The sequence below is a fragment of the Trachymyrmex septentrionalis genome, unplaced genomic scaffold (genome assembly GCF_001594115.1).
Source record: "Trachymyrmex septentrionalis isolate Tsep2-gDNA-1 unplaced genomic scaffold, Tsep1.0 scaffold72, whole genome shotgun sequence".
NCBI classification, from domain to species: Eukaryota; Metazoa; Arthropoda; class Insecta; order Hymenoptera; family Formicidae; genus Trachymyrmex; species Trachymyrmex septentrionalis.
Genome location: NW_017305905.1, coordinates 1628516 through 1652048, shown reverse-complemented (window position 1 = coordinate 1652048; position 23533 = coordinate 1628516). Strand labels below are relative to the sequence as shown.

Sequence of the window (23533 nt, the reverse complement as noted above, 5' to 3'; positions counted from 1 at the left end):
GAAAAAAAAATAGAAAGAAGGCATACATGCGGAGGTAGACAACACGGTTAGCGAATATATCATAACGATAACGATTTGTACTCTTTATTTCCGTTTTCTACAAGTTAGAACTCGCCGCTATCTCTCTATGATAACAACATTTGCTAATAACATTTCCATGACGCGACGCGAAATAAAATGCTATGTTGAAAATGAAAAACTTATACGAGATGTATCTGAAAAAGTGTACAACTAACAAGACATTTGGTTATTATATGGAGAACCATTTGCTAAAAATTTAAAGATGTCGAGAAAACTGAAAACTAAAGCCGAAATTTATCCAACAACTTGTACCCAGCGTTCTACGTCGTGCCAAAAATACATCACGCAGGTCATGCTGCGTTCACATACATATCTAGGTATCTATCATGGAATATGTCAGAATAAATTCCGATCAAAATTATTCTATTTTCTCTAGAAAACACAATAGAAATCTAGGGAATAATTAAATAATTCTGATCGGAATCCATTTCGACTTGTTCCACGATAGATGCCTTGACTTTATAAACTGCAGGGTTGTGCAGAGCGCGGAACACATGTCGTACCGAAGTTGAATGAACTTCAACTTTTGTATCTTCCGTTCTGCGTCCTATTCACAGACTTCTATAACTATAGATTGCTGACTCAATGTGATAGAAAGAGATGAGTCTGATTCCGAGCAGTCCTTGTTCAGTTCACATGCATACGTATGTGTCTTATCTATGAGTATCGCGTAAATTTATGTGAAAACATTAACGTTATTATCCTTGTGATTTAAGATGTGTTTCTTCATTATACACGAAGCGTATGATATATTATTTTATCTTTTTTTATTAATCGACGGACAACAAAGACAAATGGTGCATCATGCGTTTCATGCGTAACTCGGAACGCATTTTTCTTTATACATGTGAGAGTGAGTGAACACAAATATGGCACTGCCCAGTCCCTGTATTCTCGATAGTTGCGCAGCTTTTTTACTGTATAAAATATCTGCGCAACTGCCATTATGATATATATGAGCACATAACGATTGTATAATGAGTTACAGAATTCCGCTGCAGCGCTGTTTTCAAATGGAAGAGAAGTCGACTATATTTATAAAAGTCTGTGGTCCTATTACAACCGCGAATATATTACGCTGCGTTTAATCTTGATTTTCCTACAGCACAAAAGTTGCAGCAACACAGCTGTAACATTGCATGTTGCAACAATATTGCTGCAAATTCTGTGCTGTATGGATTGTGTTCCGATAGCTGTATCGAAAATATTCTTTTTAGTTACGAGGTAGCGCTGTAACTAACATAGCTGTGTTCCGTAAGGGATCAACTGACACCGTGATTTTCATTTGCTTTATCGTCTTGTCTAGGAGAGAGATTATTTTTTATATTACAATATAGATAATTATTTATCATTATATATCCGAATTCAAAATTTTGACAATGGACGAAATTTCGAAAGCAAAATTATTAATATAAATAATAAAAATAATGCCATTGTAATTTAATTATGTATAAATAAAAGTCTTTATATTTTGTGAAATTTTTAAATAATTTTTTATTTGTTAATTGAAAAGCGGAATGAGTTTTTTTTCTACAGTTGTTGCTTTAAAACTCCCATATACGAATTATTTCAAAAATTATATAAAATATATTTGACCTAATATACGTTTATTACTAACTTGATTACTTATTTAAAAAAAAAAACTCAAAAAAGGAAAAAATGCAGGATTCAATTTCCAGCGCCCCTCTCCTCCTAATCTCGCATCTTACGAGCTCGATTACTAACTCTGCGGGTTTATGAATGAGAGATATGTGTATAACGCGCATGAAAAATCGTAAACAATTAAATATCTCATGAACTGTTGTGTTTTGACATGATTTATACTATTCTGGAAGGGGTATACTATTACTACAATTTATTATAAAACTTATATGTTATTTAAAAGAATATCACTCGCCTTTCATTGATACACACCAACCGGCCGAGAAAGCATTTTCGGTCGCTTAAAACGATTGACTAGAGCGAGAAAGACGTTCTCTTGTTGTTTCGTTCGCTCTCGGCGCGCAGAAGCGAGCACACGATATGGGCTTGTGAGTGCGTGCGTACGTGCGTATGTATATGGCTACTGGTTACGTCGATCGCCGACTGGTGGCGCTGATCGCATGCCTAATTCTTACCGCTAATTCTGTGTCGCCACCATCAACGTGGAGTTCTTAGTTGAGTATTTAGGGAGGAGCTTCAATTTTAGTTTTTCGTACAGGTTTGTGTCTTCTGATAGCTTTTTTCTTTTATTTTGAAGAAAAATTTTTATTCTGTATAAAGAAAACGAAATGAACATAAAAATATGAAATGCGTCGGTAATTATAGCTAGAGTCCTAAAATAAAATCAGAGAGGGTAACAAAAAATATTACCATATGGGTTCTTTTAGAACGCTTCTAAAAGGGCCGAAATTGTTTCGCAAAATTTGGGACAGTTGGCCATCCTACCCAGGAGGGATATAAGTAAATACAAAAAAAGAATGAGATGATAGCGAGAATGGAAAAGTAACGAGGATGATCCGACGTTTATCGTTAAATGTTCGCGCTTGCGAATAAATTAGCAAAAGATGCGTGCAAAGTTAATGAAAATATAATTACTAGTGGAATATAAAAAGTAGTGAAAGGGGAGAGAAAAAGGGAAGGAGAGAAATTTATATTACAATCCAGGAAGAGATTATGTTATAACTTAACCGGAAATAATATACGACACAGAAGATATAATTGGATAATAACGATAATAAAGATTAGTTACACGTGTGCGCGCCACATAAGAAAGAAAAGATAAATTTGAAAAGAAAAAGGAAAAGAGCAGGAAGGAGAATATTTATCGTTTTTTAGTTTTTAAAGAATAGAACATCCAAGGTCTTTTTGAAATAATTACTAGTTCAGCATCTTTACAATTTCAATAGGTAACAAGCTTCAGAAATATCATGGGAAAACAGTAGTGAGAAGGAGAATAAACGCGAGGAAAAATGCAAGCATCTCAATAATGTTACAAGGTACATCGCCGATGTGGTATAAAGCCGACATTCGAATGTCGTTATCTGTAACAAAGGATCGCGCAAACGTGCATTCATGCACACGAGAGGATTGCATGAAAGAGAGTGGCTAAGGAATGGAAAATCACGTAAACGGATTCAGACAAATCGCATGGAATGCGAGGAAAATGCGGAGTGAACGGGAACAGCAAACTAAGGAGATGATGATAATACTTGTAAACTTATAAAATGACGTGCGTGGTAGTCGGATTGCTGGGCGAAGGGCCCTTTTTATTGCGGTGAAAAATCGATGGCGTTCGCTTGTAGCGGATAAGAGAGAAGTACAAGATAAACATGGCCGACGAATAGAAGCATACTAAAAGTAAGACAACTAGTAAGTCGGAAAAAGGGATAGACAAAAGAATAAAAATCCGCCGTCTCGGAAATTCCACATAACACGACGGTTATCAGATTTTATTCGTAAACACATTGTTATTGCACTTGAAGAGACGAAACTGCGCACAAGCGTAGATTCTGATCGATTTCGTGTGTGTGTGTGTGTGTGTGTGTGTGTGTGTGCGTGCGTGCGTGCGTGTGTGCGTGCGTGTGTGCGTGTTTGTGTGAATTATCTTCAAATTATAAGTATTTAAAACGAATTAAAAATAAATATGAAAGAATACAGAAATAAAGGGAGATATTACATTTAGATAAATTAGAAACAGTAATTAAAAAAATACGGTGTAAAATAATAGCAATAATAATTCTTTATTGCAAAATGTACAACATTATGGAGATTTAAACAAAAGAACTGTGAATGACAAATAGTACATGTAAATAGTAAGGCAAATTGCTGCTGTAAAACCTGCCAGGTAACCAAAGTTAAGTACAAATATATGTGCAGTGCTAGAGGAGTGGCAGCATGATAAAAAATAATAAAAATTGACGAGGCTCTTTATAAAAAGGTAAAAAATAAAAATAACGCTATGATCGTTAACGTTGATGTGAAATATGAGATGGCAATATTGTTAAAATATTAAAAAGGGGACAGATAAGGAACTATATATGTACAAGATATAAAGGATCTCCTTCGAGACTGAAAGAAGAGCCCTAAGGTAGAAAGTTGAGATAAAATAATGCAGGAAAAAAGCGGCGTGAAAACTAAAGTGAAGGAAAAAGGTAAGACGAAAATGAGACACTTGGACTTTCTGAGAAATGGAGTGCTGTCTCATATAAATACATTTTTAAATAGCATTATGTAGCAAAATATAGATAATACATCGACAAATTATTAATACAATGTTCATTTCCATTAGTTCTTTCATTGCCGCGTTTATTTTATTCGCTGTACTTTTTTCCTCCTCATAATAAAAAACCAAAGACGTTAGGAAAAATCTTTAGCAATGTGTCGAACAAAGGTAATTTTAGAACAAGAGATTATTATGATATCCGCGATAGTGTAACGTGAATACTTTGTAAAAGAATATTTTGAAATTCATCCCTCTACAGTTCAGAAGAAGTTAATCTGTTGTCTCACGAAGCGCATCTGAAACAATAAGCGAGAGAACAGAGAAAGTTGGAGAGCAAATAAAGGTAGGAGAGAATATAAAGGCGCGAAGGAAAACGCTAGGAAGAGACAACTGCAAAGATGGATAAGTTGGCGAAAAATAAAATGGCCGAAGCGGCGCATCGCCCGCTGAGCAGGGCGAGTCGTCTTCTCAAGAAGGAAAGACGCTCTTGATGGTTTCGCTTTAAAGATAACGAAGCGAGTTCTTCGCGGAACAAAGCTTCGTAACCGCCGCCGCGGCCGTCGCAACGTTCGCGAAGTGTTTGCTGAGGCTGTCTCCAGCAGTGCGACAGGAGCGACAGGTGGCTCCGTGTGCCCGCTTTTTCACCCCTTCTCACCTTTTCTCTCTCTCTTTCCTACCCTCTTTCTTTCTCTCTCTTTTTCATTGCCGTTTCTCCATCCATCATCCTCTCACGATTCCGCTTCCAGGCTCGCTCGCACCGTTGGCACTCGCTCGGGGGTGTGATTTAAAGTGTAAACTTAAATATTCCAGTTGGTATCTTCGTGCAAATAGATTCGATATTAATGGAGCTTCAGCGCCTCGCTGGGAAAGAGAAAGACAGGATATCCGAGTATCTACTGCAGGAAATTCTAATGGCGAATCTAACTACTCTATAAACCTGATATACTTGGTATATTTAACAAAAGAGAGTATAATAAAGACGCAAAGGAAATCTTTATAAATAAAAATTGAGATTTAAATAAATTACAATAAATTAAAATTCCCAACAATATACAGAACGTTTGGCGTTAATATGAAGAAAATAATATTTGAAGTGAAGTAGGTTTTTCACGGAAAAATTCTTGCGGTATATCTCATTCAGAGCTTCGTCAAAGAAATCTCAAGTAATCTCTTCGAACGACGTGCAAAACGTTTCGATCTGACTTTTTCATCATCTTTTTTCATTTTGGAACGATTCGATTTATAGGAAGGAAAGTGATAGAAAGGCAGGGCGGAATTAAGTATCTCGGCTCAAAATAATTATCGATTTGCTCTTATCGAATCTATGGCGAACTTACCTTCTCTGTGTATACAGAAAGAAGATGTCTTGCGTAAAGACAAATTTGAAGAAATCTATCGACAAGAGTCAGTGGACACCTTTCTTTTTCAGCTTAACCCACTAATCATAATCTATTTTTGCGATTAAAGGACAAGGGAATCGATATTCTATGTACCGCTTATGCATATCCGCGCGTATATATTTAAAGAAAATATTTCTTCTGTGTCGAAAACTGTATAAAGACAAAGTCTGACAATATAATCGTACTAGTACACTGCCAGCTAAAAATTATATAAGGTCACTTACTAATTAAAGATGTTTATCATGTAAAAAAATCAAATTTATGGATTATTAATTTAACATATTTTTATTATTTTATTAATTTTTTTACAATATAATAAAAACTAATATAAAGAGTTTGAAGTTTTCCACAAAAATATTTTTTACAAGAAAAGCATTAAAAAATATTAGATTACTATTTTAGTTAAAGTATACTCGGCCTTATTTAATCAATTTTTTTTATTAATCGAGGTGATTTAGTTATATGTTTATTTATTTTATCTGATGGAAGATTCTTTCACTTATCTTCTAAAATAATCCACAATTCTCTCAGTTTTGAAAAGAAAGACTTTATAGTCTGTTTTCTTTAAATTAAACAATACTATTTTTATTATAATTTTATTAAATATATTGTCAATTTATTTATTTCCAAATTAAGAAAAAAAAATTGAATCAAGTGTGAATTAAAATTTCAAGTAGTGTTTCACTGAAATATTTTTAAATTTTATGCGATCTCAAAAAACCGACGGTATATATTCATACTTTACTTAATCTATAGAAAGGAAGAGGATTCACATGATATAATAAAGTATTCAGTCAAGTATAGAGAAAAATAAAGGAAGCTTTATTCTTTACATACCATAGCAGGCGATACGAGTCGGTCGCGCATCGTTGATGCAAACGACAAACGCGCGCGTCACCGACGACGCAGAGATATAAACAAATATCAGTAGGAAGATCGGGTCGGTAGGGGGTCTCGGGATACACGATAAGATCGGTAAGATGGGATCCTCTTCGTCGCGAGGAATCGTATAGTACACACTATCGTCTTTCTTATCATCTCTCCGTCCTTGTTTTCTTTCATCGCCATCACCTTCGGCTTCTTCAGGTCACGCCAAGATCGCCGCTAGTTTGTGCAGATTCGTTATGGTCGTCGCGTCGCCCGGCTGCAACCTGAGAGCCTCCTTGTAAGCCGCGGCGGCTTGCTTGTACTTGCCGTTCAGGTGTAGGATTGCGCCGAGATTCGTATGACTGCGAGCCTCGTGCGGCCTTAGACTGGCCGCGTGTCGATACCAGACCTCGGCCTCATCGCGACGATCGGCTTGCCTCAGCGCCGAGGCCGCCGCGACCGACAGCTCATAATCGGACCGCAACAGCTCGGCCGCTCGCAGCTGCTCTTCGGCAGCCTCCACCAGTCGACCCTGCGACGTCAGGAACAACCCTGGAAAATTTGCAAACAAATATCATTGTACGTGTCGCGAGGCCGCATCGCGTTCGGTCAATTTATACGTCGTGTATTGTTACAATATGTCAAGTCACTCGACAGATAGTTAATCGACATGGCAATTACATTTTAAACAAATTTTGATCAACATTTTCTTTCTCATCAAGTTATAGATGTTTCTTGTAGAACCGTTTATAAGAAACATCTATTATAATCTAAAAAAAAATATTGTCAAAAAATTTCGTCATCTATCAATTTTTTAAAACTATGTTTTGAATTCCTTCTACCTACATCTAAATGCAAATTCGATAATATATGTAATGTATAACTATAAAAAATTTAAATAGTTTTTTACAATATAAAAAAGTAAATGTGATGCTGGGTCTCTTTTATGTATAATTTTTAAGTATAATTTTTATTAGTAATATATTAAAATAATACAACTTATTGTCGATCTCTAACATTAAAAAATTACACTGCTTTATAAGATTTCTGTTTCTTACCACCTAAATGATTCATATGTATTTTATTCCGTAAAGGAAAAGAAAATGTAAATTATTTATATTTATAAAGATTTTTTAAAATAAAGCATTTTGAAATTTCAAAATTTGTGAGTAATAAAATTCTTTTAATTCTTTTGTCAAACAGCTAAAAGTACATAAGAATCACCATTCCAGCTGTTAAGGAATAGAAACTTTGTAAATCAGAGTGTTATTTATTTAATAAGTATAAATCTAGAACTTTTATTCAATAATTCATTATTTTGCAATTGACTAGATTGATTTTTCTTATAATACATAAAACTCATATAATACATAATAAATTTGATTTTTGACAGACGAAGAAGATATATATGTATTTAAAAAATTTTTTTGAGAACAATATTTAGAGCATGACAACTTCAGAAAACGTGACGTCGAAGAATGCAAATATGACAAAGGAATATTTTTGCATAACGATATTTTTAATTTGAGAAAAATTTAACATTTTTAATAAATGAGGAGATAGAATTTAATTTGTGTTTATTGATTTGAAATTAGACAGACACTATTTATTATTAACTGAAAAAACTCAAGATTATTGATTATTTGTCACCTATATTAATAACGTTCTGTTGAGCGAATGAAAAAAATATACGCGACAAAAGATTGTTTCCGTATCTGGATTGCAAATTTAACGTTTTGAAGCGTCGCAGAGTTTCCCCGGAATTTTAATACCCGTCGATTCATCCTCGGCATCTCAACTCATCTCCATGTCCTCTAGTATTCAACCTTCTTTTCGATTAGCCTATCCATCCTTCTTCTCATCAGAGATCGACTATTATCCTATAGGACACATTACAATGGTATTTATAACGGCTCGATGAATCAGCAATCCTCTTATCTCCTCCTCCTGTTAAGCAACTCTTCAAATCTTGGTTCTTTGATTCTCTCCCGTCCCGATTCCTCCTTGCAATTGAAGGCCATTTTGAGGATTCCTTTTCAGAACGAATTCAGGGTTCGAAAATCAATTATATCGTTGTTACAATGAGGCCTCGATTGTGGCGACTGATGTGACGATGAAGATGATGAGGGAGAGGAAAAATGATTCTCTTGAGGAGTGCTTTAGGGAGGTATAAAAGCGAGATACTTAAGAAAGTGTATTTCATTGCTTTAATGATGAATGAGGATTTTCCTTTATCACCACCTAAGACGACTATAAATACAGGGCATTAGACATTTAAATTGCGATGCAGTCGGGAGCCGAAAGGCGGATCATGATCGGCGAGACGCCAGAGGGATGAAATAACGATGGAAAAAGGAGATGGAGATAGTCCACTGACGAATTCCGGGCAACGTCGATGAATTTGCGTCGCAGGAAACGGCGCAATTAAAGGAGCTCTTGGTCGCGCCTTACCGTAATGATGGTGCACACTGGGGTCGTCCGGTGCCAACCTGCGGGCCCTCAGGAACCATCTCTCCGCTTCCAGGACACGGCTCGACTAAAGAGAGAGAAAGCAGAGGCGACGCGTGAGCCACCGCGAACTCGATAGTCCTGTCTGTCCCCCCTCCCCCTGGCGGTTGCTACCGGTTGAGGAGCTTGTTCTATTACATTGGATAAGATTTTTGAATATATATATGTATATATAGTATATCGGTTAACACTAGAACAGCCGAAGTAAGCTAATCGACTATATAGAATCGTCAAAGGTGCCAATTTGGCTTCTATCCTTGTTTTCGGTTAATGTTATATGTTATTATTAACACAATTTCAAAATTGTAAACATATATTTTCAATATTCCGCAATTACATAAAAGCAAAATTTTACTTCATTCAATTTAACAACTGCATGTTTCCACCGTTCGCATGCGTCAACATTTAACACCATCCCTTATAAGTAAAGCGGTTTTTAACTCTTTTCATTACATCTCAAAAACTTTTCAAGATATGACAAAAGGTTTTATACAAAAAATTTTTATAATAAAATAACCTTTGTTTATTTATGTTAATAATGTAATTTTTAAAAAATAATTATTTTCGAAGTTTATATTTTTAACCCATCTACGTGTTATTACCGAAGATGACAATTTAACCATGAATTTGACTGAGAAAATATAAGAATTTTAGATAATGAAAAATTCTTGGGAAAAAGATTTGTAGGAAAAAATAGAGTAATTATGCACATTTTGGTTTAGCACTTTTCCGATAAATGAAGCCGCTATCGCGGCGAAATTTGTAGGCTAGCCGTAATTCTTTTTAGATATATAAGTTATACAATTCAAAAATGTAATTAACGGCAAAAGTGAGAAAAGATGAAATTACATATTTTCGTCTTTATTTTCTAAATTTATCTATATGTATATATATAAAGTTTCATTAAAATCAGAATTGAACATTCCGCGAGATTCCTTTGTTGTAAGTGCATATTGATGGTTTCGACGGTTTAAAATACAAATAAAGATAAAACGTTTGAACATGAATAGAATGGATTTTTTTGTAAATCAAACTTCTAAAATAATAAAAAGTCAGAGAAAACTATTAACCAATACATAAATTTATAAGAATTATAAAATTTTAAAAATCAGCAGAGTCAAAATGACATCGGCCGTTCTAGTGTTAAATTATGAATGTATGTGTATACATACGCTGAATATAAACCTCCAAGGATAATGAAAACACATGTAGACATTAAGAAAAATCAAAGTTTTTAAAATTACAATAGGTAAATAAATAACTTTGAATTTTCCTTTCGCCACAGAAACATATTGCAATTTCTGTTGAGAATTTCGATAGATACAATACACAACTCGCAAAAATTGAGTGTCACTGAAAAAACAATATCTAAGAGAAACAGTAAAATAGATTTACATTCAGCGCTGAATTCTCTAAAAAAAAAAAGAACCTTTGGTTTTCTACAAAAGAATCTTGTTTGTTTTTTTTTTGTCAAAATTTCGTCAATCGTGTTGCTCGTTAATACCATCGAAATATTTTGTAGTTGATATTTGACGCAAAATAAATCTACTTTTAGAGATGTAAAAGCCGAGAGGAGCGGGGACTTTGTATTGACCCAAATATGTTTATATCCGCGCATCGCATATTACGGTAGAAGTTTCTCAAGTGGTCACAGCTGATATAGTCAGACTTGGAAAGTAGATCGCTATAAGATGAAATAGAGCGGCAATGGCAGGCGATAGCGATCTAAAAGCAAAACGATGGTTACTTACGTTCCGTGCCAAAAGTTTCCCGTAAGTGATGTGGGCCGGCACGTGGTCAGGCTGGCTGGCCAAACTCGCCTGAAACCACCTCTCCGCTTCCGCATACTGTTGCAGCCTCGACAGCGTCTCGCCTAGCAGATTGTACACGCTCTGGAGGAAGAAAAAGAAACAAAAATGGACGGGCTATTTGTGACATTGAATTTCTTTTTGTCGTTACATTGCAGAAATTTAAAAAATTTTACTATATATATGTTCCGAGGCATTTTTGCTTCTCCAAATGTTTTGACCAATTCGGAGTTGATATCTTATTTTAAAACAAAAAATTAATCGTACATTACTTTTGTATTCGCAACTTTTTAGCATGCAAGATTAGACATTATTTTTATAAACAACATTATTGGATTTCTTTGCACTTCTTAAAGAAGTAGAATACTGTTATACTGGAAGAAATACAGCTATACTGAAAGAAAACCTGATAAAAGTTATCAAAATACCAAGGGTATTTTGCTTAGCGTATAATATTTAGTAAATATTACAAACATAACAATAACCAACCAAATATGATAATAATTACAAAATATTTACAAAGTAAAATTAGTACGTAGATGGAATTGAATTAAACGCTATTTTTTGTTATATTACCAAATATTTGATTAAAGTTATTTCATGAAAGCATTTAATAACTATCATCTAGATTTGATTATTATTACCAATTTTTTTTTTATAAGATTTTATAGTCGATTTTATAGTCGAAACTTAATTTGAAAAAATGCCTAAATCTTAATTTCAGTAATTTATATATTAGTTACGAATTTAGATCACCACTTAAGTCACTTTTCTTCTTCTGCAGACTTTAAGAGTTTACTTGAGGTTTAATCTCCATTTTATTTCACGCTACTTGAATATGCAAACATCGGTTAAAGAATCCAGTAAGTGTGAACAACGTGTTTGAAAAACATGAGGCGTGAGGTGCAACTAAGGGCTATGTTTACAAGAAAATCACGTGTGGATCGAAACGCGAGAAGGTTCGTTAGCGTGCTGGGGAGAAAATTATGTTAATAAATTCAACAACTAATAAATTTGCTGGCAACTAATTTACAAAGCGTAACAAATTGCTGCAATATATGCGGACGCTTGTACGCGTTTTAATACGCGCGCGTTACAATATAATAATAAGCTCTTAATTACCTTCAATCTAGAAAATGCGATTGCGAATGGCAGAACGCTGAAGTATGCCACTTCTGCGTTAATTAATTACGCTCAAATATATGAGAGATCATATCCAAAATTTTCATCGACGGATAAACTTGCGATATGGCGTTTTGACTTGTACAACAAATAGAGATGATAAAAAGAGAATAATTTGATTTTGATAGAAATCATCTCTTTGAAAAGTTTTCCGATTTTTGGATTACTGATCATTGTTACTGATAGTTTTTCTAGGAAGGTAAGTAAATGTTCCAGTGTATAAGCAATCTCAGAGTTTTGAAAGAATTTAAATTGACAAATTTATCTGTATAAATTAAGAAAAAACGCATTAAATATAAGTATACATAAATTGCATTATTTCTTATAGAACTGAATTTTTGCCTAACGAAAATTGTGGCTAATTATTTGTCACAACTGTTGATAAATTAATATTTCGTTAAAATTATACAATTATAATTATGCAATTTGAACAATTTGAATAGCGCACAAATATATGTTTAAAATTCCATTATTGCTAGAAAAAATCGAAAGGCTGCTTGCTATAACAGTAGATTAACGCACATTTTGTAAAAACGAAAAAAATGAAAAATGATAGAAAAATACATTTATTTGCACATTACTACAAAGACTTTTTCATATATTACTTTCATACTTTGAACATATATCCAAAAAGTTTATTGCAGATCGTGAATAAAGAATATATGAGAAGAATAAACTATAAATCAGATGGTTACATTGATGAATGATAGAAAAAATTAATCTTAATTTACCTAAAAAATCATAACAGTGGGTTAGTCCAAGAGATTTGAGATAAATAGATAATTGTGTCACTTATCCACACATTTCTATATCACATATTTGAATGATGACCATGTTGTAAGTTAGTTCATTATTGTAAGATAATTAATTTCAAATTTTACAAAGAAATAAAATTATATATTTTTCTTTTTTCAAAAGTGACATAACTAAAAAAATTAAGTTTTTTTCCAAAAATATAAAAAATTAACCTAAAAACCATTTTTTAATTTAACATTTTTTAATTATTAAATAACCCAATAATCAGCAAAAAATATTAGAAATACACAGAAACTCTTACTACTAGAAACATGATCGAATGTTATAATTTTTTATTATTTCACATCCCTTAAAAACCCATCTTTTTTAAATTGAGTGACTCTCCTATAAACTATCCTATAAAGTTATGATAAATCAGGAGTAATTAAAAAAAATGACATAACCATGAAATATTATCAACAATTTACATTTATCTCGATTAGCTAAAATGATTAAAATATAAAATAATTTATTAAATTAATAAAGTCAAAATAAAATAATTTTTCTTCAAACTTCGAACACCAAAATTGTTTCAATTTTAACTTGTTCTCTGTAAAAGATTCTCCTTTTTATTTACAAAAACGACACAATTCAAGTACATCACTCTTGTAGAAGGCATTGTGATGTCATTGAAAATCTAAAAGACAACACTAATGCTAATTGGCGGACGGACTGTGAAGTTAATTTACTTTTAATGATTAATAGAGTATACCTAATTCAATCATGATGACAACTCGAAAATCACATTTTTTGAGTTGGGCAATTTTTGAAGTAAAAGAATGATATCATCATTTTACGCATGCTTTAAAAAAGAAGTAATAAAACGGTCGAGAACGTCACGGGGAGGAAAATCGAAAACCTTCCCAGGCACACACATGAGAGACATCGCATCTCTCGAAGTTGTAGTAGGCTAAAACTTTTATGATTTCGTTCGAGACGAGTCCGCGAGCCGTCGGAAGCGACCAATGGGGCAAAGTTTTTCACGAGCGAGGAAAATAAATATAGCGGGGCGACCGAGAGATAGAAGAAGGCGACTCAGTTGTCAGCAGTGACGGAGGCGCATGAGGCGCATGCCCGATTGCTGCGAGTACCCGGTTCTGGCTGCAGCTTTGCAGCTCGCGTACCCGTCGATTGTCAGCGCGAGCGGCCAGCTCGTACGTGCGCCGTATACATCGTCACTTGTTATAATCGATATACTTTTATACACATATATTGTATTGGTCCATATTCTGAATCTTGTTTAATCGTTAAAGGCAATTTTAAGCATACACAAATACTATGTATGTATATGTTTAAAAGCGCCTTTATCGATAAAAAAGGATTCAGAATATGGGCCAATGTCTATAATTGTGACTCGTGTCAAGTTGAGCGTGTGCGTTGTGTCAGAATCGGAAACATAAACCGACCTGGTTCGGAAACTTTGGATTAATGACGTCACATTCGGTATTATTAGTTGATAATGTAATATCAACCAATGTCAATATGTAAAGTATGTGACATCATCAATATCTTTAATCTAATCCAGGTCGGTGAAATGCTGCCCGCTAGGTTTGAATGCTGTATATAAAAGAAGGTTTTACTTTAATCGAAATTAACAGTAGATATTCATTATTCCTTCTTATTATTTTTTATTTTAGATTTATATTTATTTATTTTAGGTAACATAAATTAGAAACACGCTTTAGATTTCGAAAAACGAAAAAAAAACAAAAATAAAAAATTTTGTGTTAATTATATTAAATTTATAAATATGTTTATGTTTTGATAAATGTATTTTTTTTCAAGGACATAGAGGATCCAAAAATTTTTAGCGTTTCAGGCCCAAAAATTTTTTAATCCGGCACTGGTCATGGGAACTCGTGGGACTCGATTGCTTCGTGATTCAATGGATTCCGCAGTTTTCTCAATTCTGTAGAGATGTCTCGCGGGGAATTGCCGCCACGCGATTCCAATTGCTGTGAACAATTGTCAATCACAAAAGGAAAAAATTAATTGATATCCTTATTTAATCCTCCAGATTTAACTTCAAAATCTGTAACAGTTATCGTTGGGTTTGTAAGATCCATTTATAAAATTAATTATTTTAATTTATAATTTGTATTAATTAAAAGATACTGAATTTCGACCAAAATGATGTAAAAAAGATTACTAGTATATTTTAATAAGAATAACAGAAATTTACAAATGTAATGTAAAAAAAATTAAATTTTTTGATATTTTCAACAAACAGATTTATAATTGAATGGAATCGCTGTCAACTCTGGAAAGTTAAAATGCTTTTGTAAAATACAAATTATTGAAATTATCAATAATTTATGATTAAACAAAAGATTTGAAGATAAGAATGTCAAAGTAAAGGAATGTTAGAGAAATATTATTGTACGTACAGGAACAAGTTTGATAAAATAATGTATCATATAATTACGTATATCTCATGATGGAAATATGTTCTGTTGCGCTGTTACGAATGGAGGAACGATAGGAATGAAATAACGATTACATTAGCTGCTGCAGATAATAACAAAGTACGTAATGAATTAAAATAAAATCTTGATATACACGATTTTTGTCGTAATTATTTCGGCATAGCGGGATTTTCTTGCCTGCTGTCTCTGACACGCGTTATTCGGAAATGCTTTTTATTTCAGGACCTAAACGTGACGTTTGCGTCTACTTTTTGTCCACTTTTTTGTGTCGCGCGACGTACTACCTCGCGTGTTTCAACGCATGATTACGCTCGCGATGAATGTTGCCTCTTTGTGATCGTGATCATTATTTTCTCGCTCGTGCAACAAAAATACGCTTCTGAATAGGAAATGTGACAAGTCGCGCAAAGTGCCGTTGCATCGCGTCAAAGAATGCACCGGCAAAGTCGCGAGCACAAGGCAATGCTGTCCCTCATACGTTCGCATTGTTCCGAGTCATTATTCACTTGGACTACTTTTCAAGGATGTTGCGCGCACTTGCTTAGACGTAATGCTCACTCGAGCTCGTGGTTCACAAAGCATTGCCTCTGCCGATACCCGCGGCTTTTATGCACCCAAGAAGGTCTCACGCCTCTGCGTCGAGCTGAGAAATAATGATCTCGGCTAGCATCTATTCACCATATAACACTGCAATATGTGTGACAACGCAATAATAATGTATATTTCGAAGCAAAATACAGAATGCTGTTGCATTACTAAAAATAGATATGTGGATTTTCTTATGAAATTTAAATTAATTTTTCTTTCTTCGCGAATATCATTTCTTTACTTCAAAAGTGTGTCACACAGTTCAAAAAAGTTATTACCATAAATGAGTTAGATAGAGGAGAGTTGCCGAATGCGTACTATAATCGCCTAAATTTTTTGTACTTTGTCAATATTTTATATTACAAGGGATATTTATTTAACGTCATTTAAAGTATTTCTGCCGTATTCATAGCAATCGAGCGTGGGTCTTTTTTGGAAATTTATCCACACATTTTTTTTTTCCTAAAAAAACGTTCCCGATTTAATATTTTGAAGTTCTCCCAATCAAAATCGTGATGTAATGAAATTCTATCATATGATATTACAGATTTATAAAATAAGATTTAAGAAATAAGTTTTTCCTTTTCTGGGAAATTTATGTTTTGAGTTGTATCACATTTGAAATATAAAGGAGCGATATATAGAGATAACATTTGAATTTTTAATATTAAATTTCTTATTAAATATAGTAAGTTTTGAATCAAATTTCTCCAATAACGCGTAAAACAAATTAAAAATAGTTAATAGAAAACAATGCTTTATCTTGTTTTACATTGCAATTGTTTGGTTTTAGTTACAACTATTTTATTAAACACTAATCAAGTTTGCACGTATGCGATCTTTTAATATATATATATTCCATCATTCAATGATCCTTCAGATTTCCTGACGTTTACAAAGTAACGTCTGTGCATCGCGTAATTATTCCGATACTCGTCCATGTTTACATTTATGTCATAGTCGACGAGTATTCGGCAATTTCCAGCGATTGATCGGAATGTCTGCTTTATGGTGCGGTTTGATGAATGTTTAATCAAGCCTTGCATAGTGGGGCCAACGGTACGTCGAATGTTTTGACTTTTCAAAAAATAATAAAGTATATATATTTTTTTTTCATCAAACCGGCTGCTTCCGTCGGTGTGTACATTTCCAGGTCACGTGAATTAATATTGCTGGATGGATGAATAGTTAAGTGGGCGTTCGACATTGTCCCAACTGATATTAAACCGATCGGAAACGTGGCACGCATTAGCGAGACACATTTAAAATCACGTTATTATTAATTCCGTTCTAAATAATTACGCATACGTATCGTTATGTATCCGGCATGCAATCAAAACGGACGACGTCGATTATTATCGATGTCAATTTTCGGATACATCGCAGAAACGAGCAGCGGGATAAATTGAACAAACTGTTTTATTGTGGCCTTTGTTCCGATATTTTAACGTTTGATTAACGTAAGAAACTTATCAAAATCGTATTTGTACATCAATGTAAAATTTAAAATTGTAGTAAGTATTCTGCATGTTCTATCTTTAACTCAACAATAAATTTTAAAACAAATAATTAAGAGTCGTGAAAGAAGGTGCAATAATAAAGTCACGTATGTAAACTATATTACAACAATCTTTATAATAAAATCAAATATTTCAGCTTATTTTAAGCCATTCATTATTAGCGATAACAAAGATGTTTAAGATTAGCAGTCTATCTTAAGTATTTTACTTCAATATTATTAAATGTAATCGTCGACAACATAAATTTGAATTTTTCCATCAACAATAACTTCTCTCTCTCTCGAGAAGCAGAGTAAATTTTTTATTGTCTCAGATTACATAAAAATTTGAAAAAATCTAGTAGACTTTTCAAAACTTTATCAACAAGTTTTTATCATTATAGAAGTTGCATTTTACTCATTTTTTTACAGATCCAAAATTTACAATCAAAATATCGGTAATATCTGTAAAGATCGCAATTGCCGGCAGAAGGATAAATATCTCTGTAGTTTTGTATAGAGAATACAACAAAAATTTTGCGTACTGAGCACTACTTTTCGTTTGATGTACAATCATTTGCAATTGTTTTTATAAAATCCTGTAGTCAAAATTAAAATGCCTACGTAAAAAGAAGGTGAACACGAGAAATTGCTTTGCATACGTGCATGCATTTACAAAATGACATGATAATATAGAACTGTGGTATTGAAAATGAGTAATTATTCATAGACAAAACGAACACATTTGGTAGAATAATTAGAGAATTCTCGATTCGATAGAATTAATTCAAAAATGATTGCGCAAAGAATATATGATTAATTGTATCTATCGATAATTACGTCGACACAAAGTCACTTCTAATGTCAATGGTGTACATTTCGAATTTTGCTGATTGTGTAGATAGATAGAGAGGGTATATATATATATATATATATGGAGAGAGAGAGAGAGAGAGAGAGAGGGGGAGGGGAGAGAGAGGGAAGAATATACAGAGGGCGCAGATTACCGAAGACGTCGCGACGCCCGTCGTCGACATCTGCATACTACCTCTAGCGACGGAACAAACAATTAGGACAGTACAAACCGAACGGGGCAATTAGATAGACTGACTACGTTTGAAAGCCGACTAAAAGGAAGGATATACGTACGATAGACAAGAGGATTAATCGCCGGGAATAATCGGATTAAAGCGACGTATTGCACGCGCTCGACGCTTTCAAACGGTTTCCATCTACGAAATGCAGAGAGAAATCTCCTCCTCCTCGCCATATTCGCTCTAGCCGCAAATCGGAAGTAAGTCCGCGGTACGATCACGCGTGGCATTGAAAAATTGGAGACAGATTACGCGGATTTATTGTGACGTATCAAGTTTTGAATTGTGGAGCGAAATAGAGCTGTAGTATATAATAAAGAGAGAAAATTCAATATATTTTAACTTTCGTGTAAAATTATTATATAAAATATTCGTTGAATTTTGAAATTTTGCTTTTACGTATTCAGAAAAGAATATCGCAATAAAATAGAGTTGAATTTTATATGTTTTTTTAGTTTTTCATGAGGAATATCCTTCTGTACGGCAAATCGCGCATACGTGCGAACGTTTTGTATAACGTACAGATCTATTCAAAACATGCGCGTGCATAAAGTCGCGTAAATTAGCATTCGAGGCGAATTTCCGTTATAGCCGGGAAAGAGAAAAGTTCCATGCGCTATCAAACTTCCACGAATCTCGCATTTGTTCGGTAACGTTGTTGTCACAAACGCGCGTTTGATGCGGAAAATTGTTGTCCCCGGAATATAGGGGATTATTATTCGTCCCGAAGAGATTTACCAAAGTCTTTGACTGAAACAGACGGCTGATTACGTACACTGAACGGATTAATTCTTCATTGTATTATGTTATTGTCGTTGCGATAATCTTGTGACAACTTGAAGTTGCGCAGCAGAACCGGTTGATAGTGTAACAGTTTGAACGAGCCCAAGGCTTCATTGAAAAGTAATTTTTTATGAACTGATGGAGTTCCAGAGCTGACGGTGGATCTATTGGACTCACTCAGTTATACATTTTTTTTTTTAAATAAAAAGAGTCAAATAATTCAATTTTTTTATATTACATCTGTAAATTTGGATTATTCTTATTGAAATGTACTAACTAGTAATCATTTTAGTTTTTTAAAATTAATTAATGCCTTTTAATTAATATAAACGTATCTTACAGACCTAGCGGCAGTAACTGTGTTACAGACCGGAGAGTTAATTGTTAAAAAATTTTTTTAAATTTAATTTTAACATTTATTTAATTTAGTTTAAATAGGATGACGTATGGTAGATTCATAATTTCAGATTTTAACTTAATTCCAACCCATCATCGCCCATAAACGCCTTCTAAATTCGTAACTGCGTAAAGTGAAACATTGTACTTATTCCTTATAATTTAGTTTAATCGACATAAGAATAATCTTACCTAAGTGTAGATTTAGATTAAATAAATTTTTCGAGCACAAGAATTGGATATGCGCATAGTATAAAGGTATCTTTGTTATTATCCAGAGTGATCTATTGAAAGAGAGATGCTTTGAACGGCGTTTTGAACCCTTTTATACAGAATGTGCGAGGATCAGCAGCGTGACGTGATGGTCCAGTAATTTGATCGATTGCAGCTGGTGGGTTTTATCTAACCGATATTGGATTATGGTTTGATCTCATTTCAAGCTTTCACTCAATGTGGGATCCTATCTCATTATACTATTAATGATTTTCCAGTGGTTTCGCAAGGGATAATGATATTCATCGTATTTATACCATTGAGCGACAGCTTTGTGAGACTCTTAAGTGGCTATTCTGGAATAATTGTAATCCTTTTAATTCTTCAATTAGTAATTGATAACGTTTCAATTGTGTTGTCATTTTAATATAAAACATTAAGATTTTGATATTCGAATTAATTTTGTATGTAAAACGCCAAAAACGTGTTATTATTTATTAAGTTAAGGTAAGTACTTGTGCGACAATACCGTCCAAAAATTTAAGTCGTATTCCTCCATGGAAATAAGTCAAGAAGCTAATCTACGATGTACTCTCTCTGGATGAAAGATTATCATTAAAAAAAAAAAAAAAAAAGGAAATAAAAGGATCCGGATATGTCAATTTTTGCGGTATATTTTTGGGAGATTGCGATTAGAAGATTCTAGCTGTTTCTCTCGAGGCGAAATTCACGGGGGCGCCGCGCCGCAGCGCCATTCGTAGAGTTTCATCCAACTTTCTGCGGGACAAACGTCGCCAGCCGTGCTAGTTGGAAAGGGTAGAGGGAGGCGGATGGCGAGAGGAGAACCGAGGGCCATCGTGATAAAACATCGGGAACTGGTGAAACTCCGGTGTAATCTTGCTGGCGATGTTTTACCGTGTGGGCTGGCACGTAAGGGGCCTCGAGGCTGCACCAATCCACATACACTTGTCCGCAATGCATATACACGTGACGCATATACGCGCACATGTACACAAATGTAAGTGTATATGTAAGGCCGCGCTGCATCGTAAAGTCCTGGGAGATATCGCGCCAACGATTAGACCCTCGTTTTAGGAACTAAATTTCTGTGGGTCCCGACTCCGTCTCTTCGTCCTTCCCCCCCCCCCCTCCTCATTTCGCCTTCCCTGCTTTCTTTGTCGGTTCTAAAGCTTGGACCAATTCGAGCCAAGGATCGAGCCCTTTTGACGCGAAATCTCCGTACTTCTTCTCGCCCCTTCTTGCTATGATCCCCTACATCTCTTCGGTGACTATCACTGGCCAATCGCAAGCACGAGTGATTTATGAATCTGTCATTTAACCGCCGGGTGAAACACCACAGTAACTCGAGCAATTTTGCTATGCTGAAAAGAGCCAGATACGGATATCGTTATACGCGGCTTATATGTGGTTTAGAGCTCCGCCCAATTCAGCTCCGTCGATGGAAGCATAATGCACTGCCGCTGGCTTTCATTATCTTCATTTTCGCGTCAAGTACAACACAAACTGATGGATGCAGCGGAAAAATGATTTCTTTATAGTTATATTTATAAAAACAACATGTAATTTAATTAGTAGATCATATCATATTCTTCATCTACTTCAAAGAAGATATAACATAAAAAACGTGATTCTCGAGTTATTACCAATGAGTTAAGTAAACATTATCCTACTAATAACAAAAAAAAGAACTAACTTATAACTTCATAAAATAATCGTCAAAATTGTCATAATAATAAATAAGTAAAAAAGAGTAATTTTTTTAAGGGTAATTATTTAAGGGTTATAAAGAGAAAATGACATTTGATATATACATGTTAATCCCTCGTCTGCAATCCAGATCTTTTTTGGCACACTTTTTTGGCGAAATTTTACTCTAATTTCTCAGAAATAAAGGAGAGCGGAGCCCGATTTCTTATCCTATCTTGTAATATTTATTTGATAATGTAATAGAGATATTAAAAAGCTGTAACCATAAATTTTTCTATTTGTTTGAAAACCTTATGGAATAGTAAAAAGACTTTGGACACAAAAAGTTTCAAATTATATTCTTTTCGCCCATATTATTTGATTAGTCAATAATTTTCTTTCAAGTTAAAAAAACAAATTTTTCCCTTTTCCAAGAAACTTAATTTTCTGTCGTTAATATGAAATTTTTATTCTTCGCTCGCAACCTGAATCTTCCAATTTTAATGCAGATTTTTATATATTGTATATTCCGAACTGTAAAATAAAAATCTGAAGAAACTCTCTTGCACACTTGTGAAAGTTTTAACAATGAATTTTTACTATCGTAGAAGCTAAATTGCGTTTTATTTATTGTTTAAAGATTTAAATTTATCTATACCAGAATTGAAATTTATAATAAAAAAAAAATCGATCGTGCCTTTAAGTCTAAAACATCGTCGATGAAGGAATAATTTTTTGAGTTATGTCATTGTTTTAAGCAAGAGTGCACTTTATATTGGAATAATAGTATTCTGTCATGCTTTTGTTTTCCTTAGTCAAACGTTATTTCATTCGAGCAGAATATTCCGCGAGAAGAATATTTTGGTAATCGGCGATAAGATTGTAAATAATATGCGAATTAATTTTTGCAGATTCATTCTCCAGGACGAGGGTACGAAATACGCGAGTTCGCGGGCACCGAAACGCCCGATGAAACCCCGCAAGATGGTGCACCCACCATTTGGTCCTGGTGTTCTCGCTTTTCTTCTTTCGACTTTCTTGTTTGTTCGACTACGTACTACTATCCGAATCCTGGGATCCCTTCGATAGCACATGGCGCAAACTTTCGCTGACTTTCCGCTGTAGATAGGCAAGAATGGAGTTTCGCCCTGGGATGGGTGGTGGGTGTGAGTAAGTAAGTTTCTCGTCGTCTACGGAGAACGGCTGTCGAATGGATTTGCGACACGGCGGACCGTCTTAATCAACTGGGCACTGATCGATAAATCACCTATACGTTCCGCCGTGTAATGTCTGAATTTAATTTTGCCATCGGGCAGCTTGTGATTCGGATGCAAATCGATAGACTAATTAAAACGATCTCCGAGCCTAAGGGGAAATCTCTGGGCTGACGGAAACATTTTCGACACACTGCAACTGTTGAACAATTTTAACCTGATGATATTATAAATAAATACAAAATTAGAATAAGGCTATTAAGAGTCTAGCGGATGATAGTGCGCAGTTATATTTGATAAAATAAAAAATAATTTATATAGAAAGTTAAACGTTTTTGGCTCACAAATTTAATCCCTTATTTCAGCTTTATATTTCAGTAGTATAAAATATAAAGATTTTATCTTCACATGAATTAAATCTTTACGTATTTCAGTATACTTTATACTACGTTTCTGAAAATGGCTCCAAATCTGGGTCCAAATATTCGATTTTCTAACGTATAAGTTAATTATTATTTTATCAAATGTGTGTAACTGCGCATCGTCGTTCGCGCTAAATTCTTATTAGCTCTATTCTATATTTATTTCAATTTCACGAGCTTTTTTTTTACGTGTAAAAAAATATATTTTTATTTTTGCTAATAAAAATGCAATATTTTTATTTACGCTAAAAGAGTCGACCTAGAATAAAAATAGTTATAATTATTCGATGACATATCTATTTTAGCTGTCGAGACGAGATGAAATCACGACTCATCTCTTAAGCTCT

The 23533-nt window shown here is 34.0% G+C and overlaps 1 protein-coding gene across 3 annotated transcripts in view; it reads right to left on the bottom strand.

Moving 5' to 3' along the window:
- Positions 1–6522: 6522 nt before the first annotated feature.
- Positions 6523–23533, bottom strand: part of LOC108753839 (transmembrane and TPR repeat-containing protein CG4341) — a 296558-nt gene continuing 279547 nt past the window's right edge. The window contains exons 8-10 of one of the 3 annotated variants that reach the window (XM_018495770.1): positions 10812–10952; positions 9004–9088; positions 6523–7104 (exon numbers count right to left, since the gene is read on the bottom strand). In XM_018495770.1, coding sequence (XP_018351272.1) covers positions 6773–7104; positions 9004–9088; positions 10812–10952 — 558 coding nt within the window. In that variant the 3' untranslated portion in view covers positions 6523–6772. Of the gene's footprint in view, positions 7105–9003; positions 9192–10811; positions 10953–23533 lie in introns of those variants that run through there. The other 2 variants (XM_018495772.1, XM_018495771.1) reach the window with 2 other exon arrangements.